This window comes from Rutilus rutilus, assembly GCF_951802725.1.
Source record: "Rutilus rutilus genome assembly, chromosome: 21".
Taxonomy (NCBI): Eukaryota; Metazoa; Chordata; class Actinopteri; order Cypriniformes; family Leuciscidae; genus Rutilus; species Rutilus rutilus.
The window spans coordinates 10484995-10501515 of record NC_140226.1 but is presented as its reverse complement, the minus strand read 5'-3'; the positions used below and the strand labels follow the sequence as shown (position 1 = coordinate 10501515).

The 16521-nt window shown below is 38.4% G+C and overlaps 1 protein-coding gene across 10 annotated transcripts in view; it reads right to left on the bottom strand.

Annotated features, from left to right (window-relative positions):
- Positions 1–16521, bottom strand: part of cdc42bpaa (CDC42 binding protein kinase alpha (DMPK-like) a) — an 86628-nt gene that overhangs the window by 60479 nt on the left and 9628 nt on the right. For all 10 annotated transcript variants that reach the window (XM_084394081.1, XM_084394083.1, XM_084394086.1 and 7 more), the window contains exons 2-5: positions 10827–10918; positions 3483–3566; positions 3278–3373; positions 2041–2189 (exon numbers count right to left, since the gene is read on the bottom strand). In XM_084394081.1, coding sequence (XP_084250207.1) covers positions 2041–2189; positions 3278–3373; positions 3483–3566; positions 10827–10918 — 421 coding nt within the window. The remainder of the gene's footprint in view (positions 1–2040; positions 2190–3277; positions 3374–3482; positions 3567–10826; positions 10919–16521) is intronic.

The following is a 16521-nucleotide window of genomic DNA, read 5'->3' as shown; positions in this document are numbered from 1 at the left end:
TTCAGTATTTTGCTGTTATATTTAATTGAGGAATCTTGACAGCCCTAATTATTATTCTATTAGTCCGTGAAACCATTTTAAATGGACTTCAGAGGAAATCAGCATTGTTGATTTCCTCAACACATTTTAAGGTAAAAGTAAAAGGGATTCATGGCGTTTGGTCGAAAAGGAAAATCCTTTCAGAGACAAACCAGTTATTATAAAAAATAAAAAAAAACTGCTAAGAAAAAGCGTTATTTTGTATTTGGAAAAATGTGCAAAGATGACACAATAAGTTTTTTTCATTTTTATGCAGACTTTGGTCAAGTTACTGAGGTAATGCTGCACACAAAGGTATCGCTCTTTACAATGTCGGACACATAACGGTAATTAATATGATTAGCCTTCTGCTTGACAACATTATCAAACAGCTAATGATGTGTTGCTAATGTTACACAAGCCATGTTCCCGTTCGCCATCTCAGAGGCTCACAGCTGCCATCTAAAAACCAGTATCCTTAGACACGCTTTGAACAACTCAGAACGTCAGTGGAGAAAGGCATATAGTTCATCATCATAACTTAGCAATATAGCAGGTACATTTTATATATGATGTAGTATATTACTATGAGCATCGGATTTTTCATATCAACAGAAAAATATACCAGGATAACCTGGCTTCTCTTGAGACTCCACTGCTTCAGAGCGGTCATGGTTAATGATATGCTAAAGCCAGCCGGCATGTTGACGTGATTGGTTACATTGTAGTTTGTGACGTCAGAAACACCAGTCTTACTTTTCACTGCAGTTTTAAAGAGAAAATACTCAGCAATGGTGTTGACTTATGACTCTGCACATGGTTTGTCTTAAAGCATATTAAAAACACCACATAGACATATAGTCAAAATTAAAAACGTGACTTTCACCACAGGGGGACTTTGTTTCAGTTGATAATATATTTAACAACAACACTCCAAACACAGAACCGAAAAGCTGAAATTCTTCCTATTAATGCAATGAAAACGCCAGCGCATGCATTCACATAAGAGAAATGTAAGGTAAGAAGAACAGCTGTCTTGCCCAAAACATGTCACAGTTTATCACTGAACATATGGTGTGAGCTCTGACTACCACTCAAACGCAAACAGCTTTAACTGGACAGCACAGCAGGAAGATGTAGCGCATCAACATAGGCACACTGCTGCAGGGACAAACATACACTTTATACTCTTATAGTGAATAACAAGCACCTAAGAAATTAAAAACACTGTTAGCGAAGAAACTCAAACAATACATAACAGACTTAGTGAACTGAAAAGCCTCCAGCATGGGGGACAGACTAACAGGAAATTCACAGCCTGGCACACAAATAGGCAACTTCCTGCATTGCGTTCCCGCATAAATGACAACAATGGAAGCCCCGCCCCTTCGCCAGCACCTAAAGTTAAGCTTTGGGTTATACTATGGAAGCGGTTATGTAACCATTCATTTCAAGCTTGAGTAAATCTGTCCAGAATTGGACGATGCACTTAAACGTGGGTAAAAATGCAACTTCATCAATTTTCCTTTTTTTGGAAGGGAGTTGCCCACAGCATCGCACCCTTTTTAAATCGTCCAAAACAAATCTCTCACGGCCGGGGTGGCTAAACCTGTAATTACAGTCCTTATTTGAGTTACCAGAGCGCAAACTGTACGCACGGACCTCTGCTCTGCTCCGTAGCAGCAGCCTGCAATTAGTAAGACCAGAATAAATCAATTCCACTGGAGCCACATCTGAGAGGCTGGGCGCCTCCGAGCGTAATCCCTGGACCAGTGCCCCGCAGCATACATCGCAATAGCAACTGGCCAGCCAAAGCCAGTACTAAAATGTCCTCTGTGATTGCTGAAATCAGAACAATTTGGTCACTTCCTGTGTTCCCATAAGAATTCACATTCCCATAGCCCAGCACACACAAATTATTACCATGCAATTTGTTCCAAATGTCAGTGTCGTGCAGTAGAAACCAAAAAAGAGAGAAAGACAAGCAAAACCAGGCCAAATCTGTGAGCAAAATGGCCTCACCTGTGAACGTAGTGCAGCTGATGCACAGAATCGATCGCCAGAACCATCTCCGCCAGGTAGAATCGGGCCATGTCCTCTGGTAAACGGTCCTCAAACTTGCTGAGAAGAGTCAAGAGGTCACCACCCACGTAGTAATCCATCACCAGGTACTGCAGAAGACAGACATGTCAGAACTAAATGGCATGAAAGTAGACATACAACAGATACAGTAGAAATGTGCAGATTGATAGAAGATAAAACGATAGATATCGATAGATAGAACAATAGATATCGATAGATTGATAGAACGATAGATATTGATAGATAGATAGATAGAACGATAGATATTGATAGATAGAACGATAGAACGATCGATCGATAGATAGAAAGATAGATATACAGATAGATAGATAGATAGATACTATAATAACAGAATGATAGACAGAAGGATGGATGGATGGATTGACGGTTGGAACGACATATAGATAAATAGATTGATAGATACAATGCTAGATATAAATGATAGAATGATTGACAGAAAGGTAGATAGAAAGATGGAGGTAAATAGAATGATAAAACGACAAACAGATAAATAAATGAATTGATAGATAGAACAATAGATATAATGATAGAATGATAGACTGAAGGATGGGTGGATGATGGAACGATAGATGGAATGAAAGATAGATAAATAGGCTGATAGATAGAACTATAGATATAATTATAGAATGATAGAACGATGGATGGAATGACAGATAATTAGAACAACAGATAGATAAAAAGATTAATAGATGGAATTATAGATATAATGATAGATAGAACGATAGACAGATGGATGATAGACTGATAGATTGATAAATAGAACAATAGAGAGAACGATAGAATTAGAATGATAGACAGAACAACAGAGATATATTGGATGGATGTGACAAATTTAGGATACATTGAGGTTTACTGTATAGTATTCTGGTTTGGTGGTCGAGAAGACAACCTGCATGACAACAGTAACCACTCAGACCTCTAGAATAAGCGGTTTGCTTAATGAGAAAAACCACATGACCACCACACTTGGCTGACTGGGATTCTAGTAGTAATCCCCCACATGGGAACCGGCCAGAGGTGTGGTTCTCTCCTGCCCAGCATCCTCACGAAACAGACCAAGACTGTTCAGGGACTACTGGGATTGACTAATCAAGTCTGATCTAATCAAAGCTCCTGTTAATGTGGAGTCAGGAGCACTCAGAGGGCAGAAGCCTACCAGGAAGTTGTCATCCTGAAAGGTGTAGTGCAGCGTGGTGATCCACTGACTGTCCCCATTCACCAACACGTCCCGTTCCTCCCGGAAACACGCTGTCTGGGGGGAAAAAAAAGACAAACATTGGTTAACATTTAGTTGATCTCAAACGATGTAATTTTCCAAACTAAACTAATTGATTTTGCACTAGAAAGATTTAATTGTGTACCTCTGCTCTTTTTAGCATCTCCCACTTGTTGAGGATCTTCATGGCAAACACCTTGTCTGAACTTTTCACCTTTACAACTGCTACCTGTAACACAGCGGAGAGCACACAGAGATCTGACACACGGCTCCTCCATTAAGAAAGCAAGAGGGGATTTCTAGAGGTCCTGATAAGATAAGCGCTTTGTGTTGCTTTTGTTCCATCTAGATTACCAGATCCCACATGGAAGTGGTTGGTTATTTGTGACAGCAGAGTGTAAACCTTGAATTACAGAGCAGGTCGGGTTACTACGGGTGTACACATACATATACACACGCTGCCATGAAATCATGATATAACTCATTCTGAGGGAAGAAAGCATTCTCCACAAAGAAGCACACTCAGGACTCAACAAGTAAAGACAATCAGCTGACAGCAATTCGATCTCAAGTCAGTGACAATTTCACTGACAGCCCAAATCCAATTTTAATAACTCAAACAGCAACTCAGAAGTTGACCTGCAAAATATGACTTTGAAATCTGACCCAAGCCACTTTTTTATGTAGAGACACGCACACATACACGCATAGCGTCAAATTATAACATTTCTTATTATTGGTATTAATATCATATATAATTACCAATTAACGCAACATCCATTTTTTCTGTCATTCTTTGGCTAGCGTTACATTACACTGTATGATCACTCTTATTCATGGAAGTGCTTTTAAGGCGAGACACGGCAGGCAAAAACATCTAGGTTTTTTTTCACTGGTCAATTTTGAGATTTTGGGATATTTGTCTTCAATAACATGTCTTTTTTCAGACTTGTGGTGAAAAAAAGTCCGAAATACACATTTAGGTCTTTATTTTACTACACTTGGTCTGTTTGCGTCTGTAGGTTTCTCCTAAATTCAACAAAAGTTGGCGTTCTAAATCATCCCGCTGCTCTGCGATCGCTGTCTGCACCCTGTCATCACATACACCGTTAGAAAGCTCTCTCTCTCCTGTACAATGCTGTCGGATCCAAATATGGTCATTTCCTTTTTATCAGCAACCAATCGTGAAAGTAAAAGAGGGGATTTAACTCTAAATGCACAATCTTATTGGCTGATATAAGTCTTCAAAGCCCGTTTTCTCAAAATGACTTTTCTCTCATACTCCAAGTCCGAAATCTCCACTTCAGTAGCACCTATGTACACTAAACTTTCCAGTCTTGTACCTAGTAGGGCTGTAATCTCCTAGTCGATACGTTCTGGCTCGACCAAAATTCTGATTGGTCGATTTTTTGCTGCGTTCATTTCATCAGTTTTTCCGCGTTCATTTCATCAGGTGGAAAGCACTAATTGCTAATGGCGTATGCTAAAGACATCGGCAGTGTGGCAGCATTTTTTTACAATGTGCCCATTGTTTGTATTAGTTTTGAGCCTAACGTTATGCTTTATTTTTTAGTTATGCACTTTATTTCATTTCTGTTCTTGATCTGGGGCCGTATTCACAAAGCATTTTATCTTACCACTAGGAGTACTCCTAAATCACACTAAAAGATTTTAGCTAGGAGTTTTCTCTTAAAAGTTATTCACAACGCCTTTCAGACCTACTCTTAGTAAAGAAAAATGACAACTCCTAAACTAAGAGTAGCTATGTTAGTGCTACGAGTAGCTTCGTTGCTATGGATGACGTCATTACTCATGCATGAGCTTGACTGAAGTGACCACCTTGATTGGCTGATGATTGTAACGCGGGAATGATTCCAAACACCTCCCCTACGATGATGAGTGACAGGTGACAGGTCTGAGAATGCGTGCGCTACACAAGTAGTGCGAAGGACGGAAGATGATGAATAACTGAATAAATAGCCTAAATGAATAAAGAGTAAGGCAAAACAAATAGCTTAGTAGCCTAATGAAACATATGGATTGATGCAATATCTTTGCAACATTATTGAATTAATCTGTCACTATATGCCTCTGCCTACGTTTGCAAAGAGAAGAACATTTTAATTTGATTCACAATGAAACGTTACAATTAGTTTACATGCAATGAGTAGCCTAGTTTTGGTTGTTGTTGGTGGCGTTATATATTGCATTATGCCTACAATGCAAAATTGTTCCCTCGCGATTGGAAGCTCCTGTAGCCGCCGCATACGCATTTCAAAACATCGCAATGTGAAATGCCACAAAAAGCGGTTTGTGAATAGATCTTAGTGAGTTAGGAGTCCTCTCGACTTCTTTTAAGCTGTCCCAGGCTTAGGTGCTACTTTTAGGGCTAAAATGCTTCGTGAATTACTCTTAGTCAAAAAAATCCTAAAGTCCTAAAGTTACGAGTGACACGCCCATTCTTTTTAGGAGTTGCTCCTAAATTCGCTAGTTAGGAGCTACTTTTAGCCTTAAAATTCTTTGTGAATACGGCCCCTGGTTTGTTTAATAAAAAATTTTTTTTTATTAAAGTGGACGTGCCTTTTGTGTTTAAGAGTAAAAGCTTTAAGTTAATAGTCTATTCGTGTCTCAGCCGCGAAGCTGAGCTCCTATGTTCAGCTGCACAGAGCGGCTGAAATGATAGTGTCTGTCAGTTATTATAATACATATGACAAAAACAATTGTCTAAATTATGTTGCATATTCCTCAAAAGTTCTTGTGATGATATCACTAGTTGACACAACAGTACTATTTTCGGAAATCATAGGCTATAATATTGCGCAGGTGCACGTGATGCAACGCTGTCAGAGCCGACAGACTCATGTGTCAGACTCATTTCAGTGCAAAATAATTAGGTCAAAAACTATTTAATATACTGCAAATAGCCTACTTGTTTTTTTATGCTTATTTATAATTCATTTAGGCAGACAACAAGGCTACCAAGTACTGCGCACAGTGCGCAGCAAATGAAGTTAAGTTTTTTTTTTTTTTTCGTCATTTTTAGTCGAAAATTTCAGGATTTCAGTCGAACAAGATTTTCTTTGGTTGATTACAGCCCTAGTACCTAGTTATATTATGAAGACATTTACAGAGGGATTTGTAAATATATTATTCCTAGCCTGATTTATAAAACATTTTATTCCATGGCGAAATTTTTTTTTTTAAGGCTATTGACAATATATTCTGATTTACAGGATAACAAAAGTAGATATCCATAAATCCCTCTGTAATTTTTTTCCCATCTAATATGTGAACACAATGAAAAAACAACCTGGCTTTATCCAATACTCAGATTTCGTTTTTTTAAATATATGCAAATTAACACATATTTAATTAGATAATGCCTAATTTGCATATTTAAACATTCAATTACAGAAAACTTGTAATACTTTTTTTTTCTCATCTTAATGTAGGTAATCTTAATGAATGGAAAGTTTCATGGTGATATCTGCTAGTTAAAAATGTTACCCTATTCACCTGTAGTGTCTCGCCTTAAACCATTCAAGCGCGGTAAGAAACAAACTCAGTGCAGCACTGGCACGCATCTGTGAATCTCCTGTCTGTGTGACACACACTTAGTGCGCACAGAAAGCCGCTTGAACGGACAAAAGCACAAAAAAAATGATGCCAAAATGTCCGTTTGTCGAGTATCGAGTATTTTTCTTGGCAGGAAAACCAAATTATAGGGAGCATTAGTCCAAACACATCCCCCTAAACAGCACATAATGGACCAATAAATGAAGTTTGGTCCACACATTTAAGTGTGAGCATCATGGGAAAAGGAAGTGGAATGGACATGTATTTGTCTTGAACTCAAGGTGTCCAAGTGAAACAACGGTGTGATTCACTCCCTGCGATTAAATAAGCCAAAACAAGCACGCATTGAGGACTACACATTCCAACCCGAGCCAGGATCCGAACATTATTCCAGACAGAAATCACGCTCTTCACTCTTCCACACATCTGATGGGGATTTAAAATAAACTAAATCCCAAAAGCACCAACCCTAAAACTTAGATTACGATTGCTAAGAAAAGCTAACGACTATCAGCTAAATCATCAGGCAAATATCTGATCGAAAGACTGGAAAGTGACTTTTCAAACAGCGTTCAGAGCGCTGCCTGGCATTGTGCCCTCAAAACACACAGCCTTATATGGGCCTAACTCCCACAATGCAGCCTTTGAAATATAGTTATGGAAATCTAATTATTACTCCAAAAAGACATTTATCTTCTGTCATAATTTGGTCAACAGCACGAGATATGTGCGGGTGGACAAGAGCGAGCAATTCAAATGAAAAAGGCAATGAAAACCAGGGGAAATAACAACAGCTAGTACATTAGTTCTTTACTCTGATTACTGGTGGTCTGAACACAGATCATTGAGTTTTTGGCATCTTTAACTTAGTTTGGTCCTCTACAAATAACACTGCTGAAGTGGTACAAATTAACCATTAACCAACTTTCCTTTAACAGTAGGGATGCACCGAAACAAAAATTCTGTGCCGAAACCAAAACTTCAGGCCGAAACCTGAATTAATCAAACTTATTTAATAATCAACACTCAATTGTCTAAAACTGAGCTGTACAAACATTTAAATTGCACATTATGCAGTTTTATATAAACTATTTAATATGGTTTGATGAAATATAAACTGTAATAATTTGTTTTCATGACAGATTTATTCAAAAATACAATATTACAAGTAAAAATATGTAATAATGTGCATAAATTTAGCAAAATGCTCTTCTCTAGTTATTTTTTTTCTAGCTAACTAATGAGTTTATGGACACTGAATAGCTTTCTTGAGATTAATGTTAAGTGACATTGTTTAGCCTACAAGCTGTTTTATTGACGTCTTACATTGAGCGATTACATGAGGCGGGAATCATTTCGGTAAGTATCTTTCAACATACCTTCTGGTGTTCACTGTTCAACAACCATGTTTATTTTGTGCTGTAACTAGTAGAAAAGAGGAGATGAGATGATCGGTTCACGTGCGCTTGATCTGTGCTGCTGCTTGAACTGAGGTGTTACAGCGATCTGTCACGCCGTATTAAAGATCGCCAAAACGACACTGTTTGAATTTCGCAATAAAATCGACAGAATTTTAAAGTTGAGACTTCGCTTCATATTAAAAGTAACAAAGCTTTTTGTGATTACTGGATGGCAGGCATTAGGGTTGTGCCGATGGACGATGATATCGACATCACGATGGAGAACCACCATTGTCCCCCACCCTGTCAGACCAGACCAGCCCAGTCTCACCGCAGTTCGTGAAAGGTCACGTAATTTAATCTATTGATTCATGTACACCAGTCAGTGGTTGGGAACCTGTGGCTTGCGAGCCACACCTGGCTCTTAGGCAAAAATCATGTGGCTCGCAAGGTCTCTCACCCTTTACCAACAAACGATAAAAAAATTAAGACACATCAACAGAGATCGTCTCTCTGCAGAAAAATCAGCCAATTACAATTCCCTTGTTGTACAGCCTACCGAAGTTAATTAAAAGTTTATGATTATAATAATATTCAAGTTGTACCGGCAAAAGTGCGTGTTCAGTCAGTGCTGTTCGCGAGTGTCACGAGTCACCACAGCAATCAACTAACCACTTACGTTTCTGTGGTAAGTTGTAACCTACAGCTCCTGCACTGGGATAATGGTAATGGTAAAGGTAATGGCGAAAATCATTTTAGAACAGCAGAGAAAATGTAAAAGTAGGTTATATAAACTTTAATATATCCTTTTATTGAAACGGGTAATGTTACTTTGCTGTGCAAAGAGACATTTCGAAACATTTCACCCGCTGGCCGCTGGTACTTTCACTTTCACCTATAAATGTGTCGTATTTTTGATATTTCGCACAGATTTCAGTTGCCGATTCTATTTAAGGTTATAACAAAATATGAATGAAAGAGAAAGAAAAGAGCAGGATGTGATTTATATTGAAAAGAAATATTAAAATCGCGAAAGAGAACTGAATTATACTGACAGGATGCCGAGCGCAACACGGACAAGCAGCCTTTGTCTCCGGTTGCGTGCCTAAACGTCCAAATAAACACAGAAATATTTCAAAATGCCAAGTCAAGTATTCCCGTAAACACAATAGATGTAAGTACTATGTGCATTCTCTCTCTCTTTTCGTTCCCCCTCTTTTCACCCCCCCGGCCATCGCAATGTTTTACTGTAAACATCGTCAACTGCCAATTTAGGGGACATCGCCCAACCCTAGCAGGCATGCGACACATATACAAGTTTTGTTCAAGTTGCGCATAAACAGAAAACAGCACAATGAATCACAATGAAAAAACAAAACTTTTGAAAATTTTTTTTACCTTTTAAACTTTAAACTAGATAGAAGTGCATGCACACCAGTGTCACAGCTACGAAACTGATCAATCTAAAATCGATACACACAATGAATAAATGAATGTCAATCATCAAATTGATCAGAGAAGAGCCAGCGATGTTATGAGAGAGTTTAGCGGTGCGCTCCTGTCAGTGTCTAAGAAACCAGGATCCGGGCGGCACGGGGCGGTCGGGGTTACAGGTCAACCTTAACACAGAGACGACCCTTTGACAACTACAAAGACCTCCGTTCAGAGACCATGACACCCATCAGCATCTGCTCAGTGTGCTCTCATTCTGCAGATGGTGACGGTGTCATGGTCCCTGAAGGGAACTCCAAGCAGAAAATATGCAAGGGTGAAAATAGCTTGGCTGCTAAACTGTTTAAGTGAAACACTTTCACTTTTTCATGGGCTTGCAAACTGTAGGCCTACTTTGCTTAGTTTATGACACGTAAAATATCTTGGCATTTCTTTGGGTCATGAAAAAATTCTTGGCCCAAGAGACAACCATGTCGCCAACAAGGGTCATAACCACTTCTCTGGTGCTTAAATGTCTGATTGGCTGCATCCCAATTCGCACACTTCTACATTCTGTAGAGTATGTAGTTCACTGGTGAAAGTACTGGAAAGTTCTAAACTACATACTAAACAATACTGTTTTAATAACATTATTTCAATAAAAAACATTAACTCTTTTGTGACTAGTTAGATGTTAATTCACTAACTGCTCACAAACAGTTTACGGTTTCATAGCTTTGACACTTTTTGACTTGATTCAGTACAAGATCCAGCTTGTAAGAGTCCTTTGTCCATGACTTTTAGACTACAGACCACAAGCATGTTTGTTTTAATTTTGTTAAATTTACTATTTATTTATTATTATTTAACAATTAGGTTTATTTAGCATTCACGGATCCAGCAAATGTTTGACATGCTACTAAAACCAACATAATAATACCAAAATTGTTTATTGCACAAAAATAAAAACAACCGTATCAGAAAATTGTTGGGGTTACAAACCATCACTTGAGAGCCACTGCTATATTCTTATGGATAGTATGGGGATTCAGATGCAGTCTCAACACAAGACGGATGCTTACCTCACCGAAAGCTCCTCGACCAATGACCTTCAGTATCTCGAAGTCCTCCTTGTGCAATCGCATCTGTTTCACTTTAGAGGTGAACGGTTTGGCTGCGGAGAGAGAGAGACGACAGCATGGAGTTATTGTTGAAGACGTTCAAATCCATCACTTCACTATGATGTGCCATAAGGACCCGATCTTCTCGAAGGGATTTGTAGCAGCTTCAGTTACAGTTCAGTTACAGCACAAGTCAAAAGTTCAGAGGCATCTCTGAGCAGGTGTGAAGGACAGATTGATGGTGTACCACAGTAAAGTCTTTCTTGCAGCGACTGAGCAAAAAAAAAAAAAGGCCACTAACTGGTCACATAACTCAATCAATATTTCATGTCCACTTACTTATTTATTTGGCAAGTAGCAGAATAGCATAATCATCTGGTCATAATCAAAACAACAACAAAAACCCGTTCAGAGACCATGATTATTTTGCAATAAAATATTTTAATTTACCCTGACAACACCCAATTAGAACTTACACAGAAAGCTTTGCACACAAGTGTGTTTTCTATCATGAATGGCTGCACAAATTGCCATTAACCCTTTTATTGTGACAAATCATAATTGTGTACAATGCCACATCATCAAAAAGTATGGGGCCATTGCACAATGACTACCATTATAGACAATGGTTTCTGTTTTCAAGGCTGCATCCTTCTGCAATGAGAATCAATTATCACGTTTGTATCATTTTATGGAGCACACAAAATATGATTTACTATGGCTGAGAGGATGTGCAAAGGGTTTCTATTAAAAGCTGTGAGGAGGATGCACTCAAGGCAGCATGTTACCACAATCTCAATTAGCCAAGGGCAATTAACACTTTTTGATACATTTAAGCCCAATTATTATGAGCTTTTAAAATGTGTTAAATTAACACTGGTTCATCTTAATTTCATTGTTTTTCTAAACACTAACCAGTCTATTCATGACTACAATTTCATAAAGATTTAGGGTGCACTTTTTTGACTTGCACCAGTAAGCAATCACCTAATCATCCAGGACATCCCAGAATACCCTAGCAACCACCAAGAACATCCTAGAACACCCTAGCAACCACCCAAAACACCTTTGCATTGTGGCAGCAATTGAATGGAAAAACACCACTCACAATGAAAATGTAGACATTTATTTGAGTCCATAAATGTTCTCAATCTGTGACAGGTAAACTATAAATCATTGTAAACAGGGCAAAGGCAACTACTTTCTATTGAAGACCTGTGACGGAACGCTCCCTCCATACAAGCTCTTTGAGGCCTGACGCAACTCCCACTGTCTATCGTTGCCTCTCCCGCCACAACCCATACAGCTACAATGCTGAGCGCTGCTTATGAATGAACTCTGTACTGGTCAATGAAAGTCACATTGAGCTCAAGACTGCCAGCACTAGAGATCAGACACAAAGACAGACATCTTTTCACTTGGACTGCATTAAGTCCAGTCTCTTCTACAGATAATGAGCCTTGTGCTATTCAGTTAACCCTGCATAATAAAAAAACTGATGTAGACTGTAGCAGACTCCAAGATACTGAAAGAGTTCTGGTATTAGCACGCTTGGTTTTATAAAGGAACAGTTCACCCTAAAATGGAAAAAAATACTGCTCGTTCACATTTAAAATAACCACACAATACCATGTAAACAGTCCACCCAGACCATTTATGTGAACAAAGTTGATTTAAAACAGATTTAAACACAACTTAAACAGTAAAGATTTTATTGTGCAAAAAACGCCAAACGAATTATAGGCTACTGCATGTTTTACACAAAATAAATTAAGCATACAAAAACAGCAACAAAATTCTAAATTAGATTAAATAGGCTACATCAAATATGCCTTCTTCATGGTTTTATCATGGCAGACAGTGGTTAGAACAAAAATAAAAGTTTAAATATCAAGGTTTCTGGCCAGAAAGCGAAAGTAAAATGCGTACGGCCATTCATAACGGTGCGGAGCAGAGCGAGCGTTTTCAATTCATTCCTATGGAAATTAAGCTTTCATAGAAACACTCTGCTGCTCGCCAGTGGACACACGCCGTTATGAATGCCTGTGCGACCATGCGCATTTTACTTTCACTTTAGAATTAGCGCCGATTCGGGGTGGGAAAGTGATGTAACCGGTGAATAAGAGGTTATTCAGATTCATTCTCATATACGCATATACGCATTCTCATTACGTTTGAGCTTCCGCAAGAACCAATGAGATTTGTTTTCACGCGTGAGCTTCTGTTAATATGCACTGATCAATGTTTTCATTTTTGGGTGAACTAACCCTTTAAGAGGTTATCCAATCATAACAGTGGTTATTTACATTTATAAGTTTTATCCTAAAGCAAAAAATTTTTATTCTATGGGTGTTAGAGAAGCAGGAAAATGGTCAAGTAACTTTCAATAAAAGTTAGGGGTGTAAGAAAAAAATCGATACACATGAGTATCGCGATATTTTATTTTGCAATACTGTATCGATTTTCAAAAACGCAATATCGATTTTTTTTTTTTTTTTTTTTTACGTCCAAAAATATTCATGGTAACTGGTTCACGTTTATGTTGTTTAAATACCTACCACTAGATAGCTATGCTTAGACGCACCACTAGTGTCCTCGCCAGGCTCGCCGAACGGTGCGTGTCCACTGGCAAGGAGCGAGCGTTTTCAATTCATTCCTATGGAAGTCGAGCTTCACGCTCAGCAGTGCATTTTGGGATTGACAGCGGACCAGAGAAAGCGTTGAGAGCGTCCGAGAGCGTCAAAAGGTTGGGCAGTTTTCGACTTTATGCAAATATCAAGCGAAAAACGCGGTCAGCAGCCAATTGCTGTGAGGTTTGGGATGTGACGTCTGTCTTTAGAGTTTAAAATATACTAATTGTGCCGGAGTTTATTATGGATTTAGTGCTTAAATCATTTTGTTTACAAATTAGACGCTTTGCAGTTGTTATATATATGTTAAAGATTTTATTTTGGATGTGTTTATTGTTATTATATTGGCTGGGTTTATAAAATTGAAAGGATCTTTGCTTGGTGCATTTGGAAACAAAGCTTGTCTATTTCTAAATGTAACCGCGTGCATGATGATTATACTGTCCGTGTGTTGAAAAAAACTTAGATTAAACACACTCGTAACAGACACACCCCAAAGCGGAGACGTTACAGCGTTGCCAGCGGCACCGAGCGGAGTTTTGCCGCTGTAGTGGACACGCACCGTGAAGCTGCGTTCACACCAAACGCTAATAGAGCGTCTGGTGCGAGTGATTTCAATGTTAAGTCAATGCAAAGACGCGAACCTGTGAACCACAATCCCAAACTGGCAGTTTGATTTTCTGTGTACGGAATTGTTTACCTAAAGTAAACCTCTTTGACTTTTATGAACATCATGTCTTTTTTTAAATATTACTTTTTTTTAAATTATAGTCCTACTTTAAAAAAAATCCCAAAATATCGCCTTATGCACAGTATCGAAATATATTGCAATATATTGAATCGTGACCCATGTATCGTGATACGTATCGTATCGCCAGATTCTTGCCAATACACAGCCCTAATAAAAGTATGCTATAATATAAATGCTTATATTCACATGAGAAATGATTCACTAATGGTGCTGGGCTCACTTCTATGGAAACAACAATATGATAAGAAAATATGGTAAATCTGACCTCTCGTCAAACACGCAAATCCAGATTCCACGTCCCTGTTGAAATCACCTGACTAGGATGTGTATTTACTGTCATACCTTTCGCAAGAGTGTATAATTTATGTACTGACAAACAGCAAGAGATTCTAAAGACATCACCTATTGTACAGCAAAAATGAAAGAAAGCAACTGTTTATGGCTGGTGTGGCCTATAGTGGTTAAAAATCTGGGTTGGTTGTTGGTTTAACCTCACAAGGGCTGATCAATGAATTATCACCATCATGCATTTGAGCAAGTCATTTAACATCACATCCTAATTGCAATGCAACAAAGTGAAAAAACGCCAGAATAAGGCAAAAAACAGCTATTCAGAATGTGTTTTAAGTTTAATATGGATTTGGATCAATGACATTTCACTGGGACTACAGAGTAAATCCTAATAGAAAAAGAAAACAAGTGACAATCAAAATGTCTAGTTCCTCATTGTTTGTTGCTCTAACTCAGCGGTGGTTTGCGAGCCACACCTGGCCAGGTTTCGCACCCTTTAGCAATAAATGATCGATAAAAGATTAGTCATGTCACTAGAGATCAGCCTTTTTCCTTTGTTGACCTTCCTAAGTTAATGAAAAGTTTAGAATAACAACATATTTCAAGTCGTACCGGCAAAAGTGCGTGTTCAGTGCTGTTCGATGCAATCGAATGCAATCAATGGCAAACCACCTACGATTCAGTGGTAACCAAGAGATTGAAACTAGTCAGGATTAAGCAGCTACATAGCTTGTTTGTGGTAATGGCGAAAATAAATATTATTAGAACAGCGACGAAAATGGAAAAGTGACTGGACTTTATGATAGATGCTGGTTTCAAGAGAGAGACCGGAAGGTTGCCGGTTAGTTTGTACACGGCTGTTCGTGGGTGTAAAGTGACAGTTACAAGTTAACTATCATATTTATGGGTTAAATAAGATAAAAAGACATGTTATCAAAATATGTTTATTTTCTTATTAAACATACCAACATGCATTTATCATTCAGTTTAGGGCTTTTAAATTTGACAGATTAGATTAAGTGAAATGTACATGTACAGTACATGGATACTATACAAATAAAATAATTTATATTCTATTTAATTATTCTATTATATATATTATATTTATCTAATATGCATAAACAACATCTGCCAAGTCACAATGCTCAAAGTTCAAAGCAAAGGGAGATATTTTCTTTTGAAGAAATTGCTTTTTAAGGACTACAACAAACGGCTGGTATGGATGGACTACACCACATTCCTCCCGGGTTAGTGACATCACTAACCCTAAGATTTACATAAACCCCGCCCCCGGAACACGATTTATAGATTATCAAGACAGAATATGCTAATCAATGATTAGAAGATAGTTAACTCCACATCAGCTACATAAATTTAAACATAAACAAACAAATTTGCAATTGAAATTTTCAGGACACAAGCTGTTGTAGCTCCACCCCCCCCCCCCCCCCCCGTGCTGGGAGCAGCAGCTCATTTGCATTTAAAGGGACAGACACAAAAACGGTGCATTTTTGCTCACCCTTAAAAAGTGACAATTTTAACATGCTATATAAAAATATCTGTGGGGTATTTTGAGCTAAAACTTTACATACACACTCTGGGGACATCAGAGACTTATTTTACATCTTGTGAAAAGAGAATTATACCACCCCTTTAATATTGGCCAAACAGCATTAAATTCAAATGTCCACTTAATCTTTAAAGCAACACTGTGTAGGATTTTCTCCCATCTAGCGGTGAAATTGTTTATGACTACCAACTGAATATTACTTTCTAGCCCCTCCCATTCCAAGGGCGTTTTAACTCCTACGGCGGCCGTATTATTTCAAATCTGCCGGTAGTCGCGAGTAATCGCCCCCTCGCATTCGTCACGGTGCCACTGAGTGTAAAAACGCGAAAGGCGAAGCTTGAATTTCCAGGTATGTCCCTCTTTGGCTAATGTATTTTCAAGATGGAGGCGCAACATGGCTGCCGCCATTCGAGC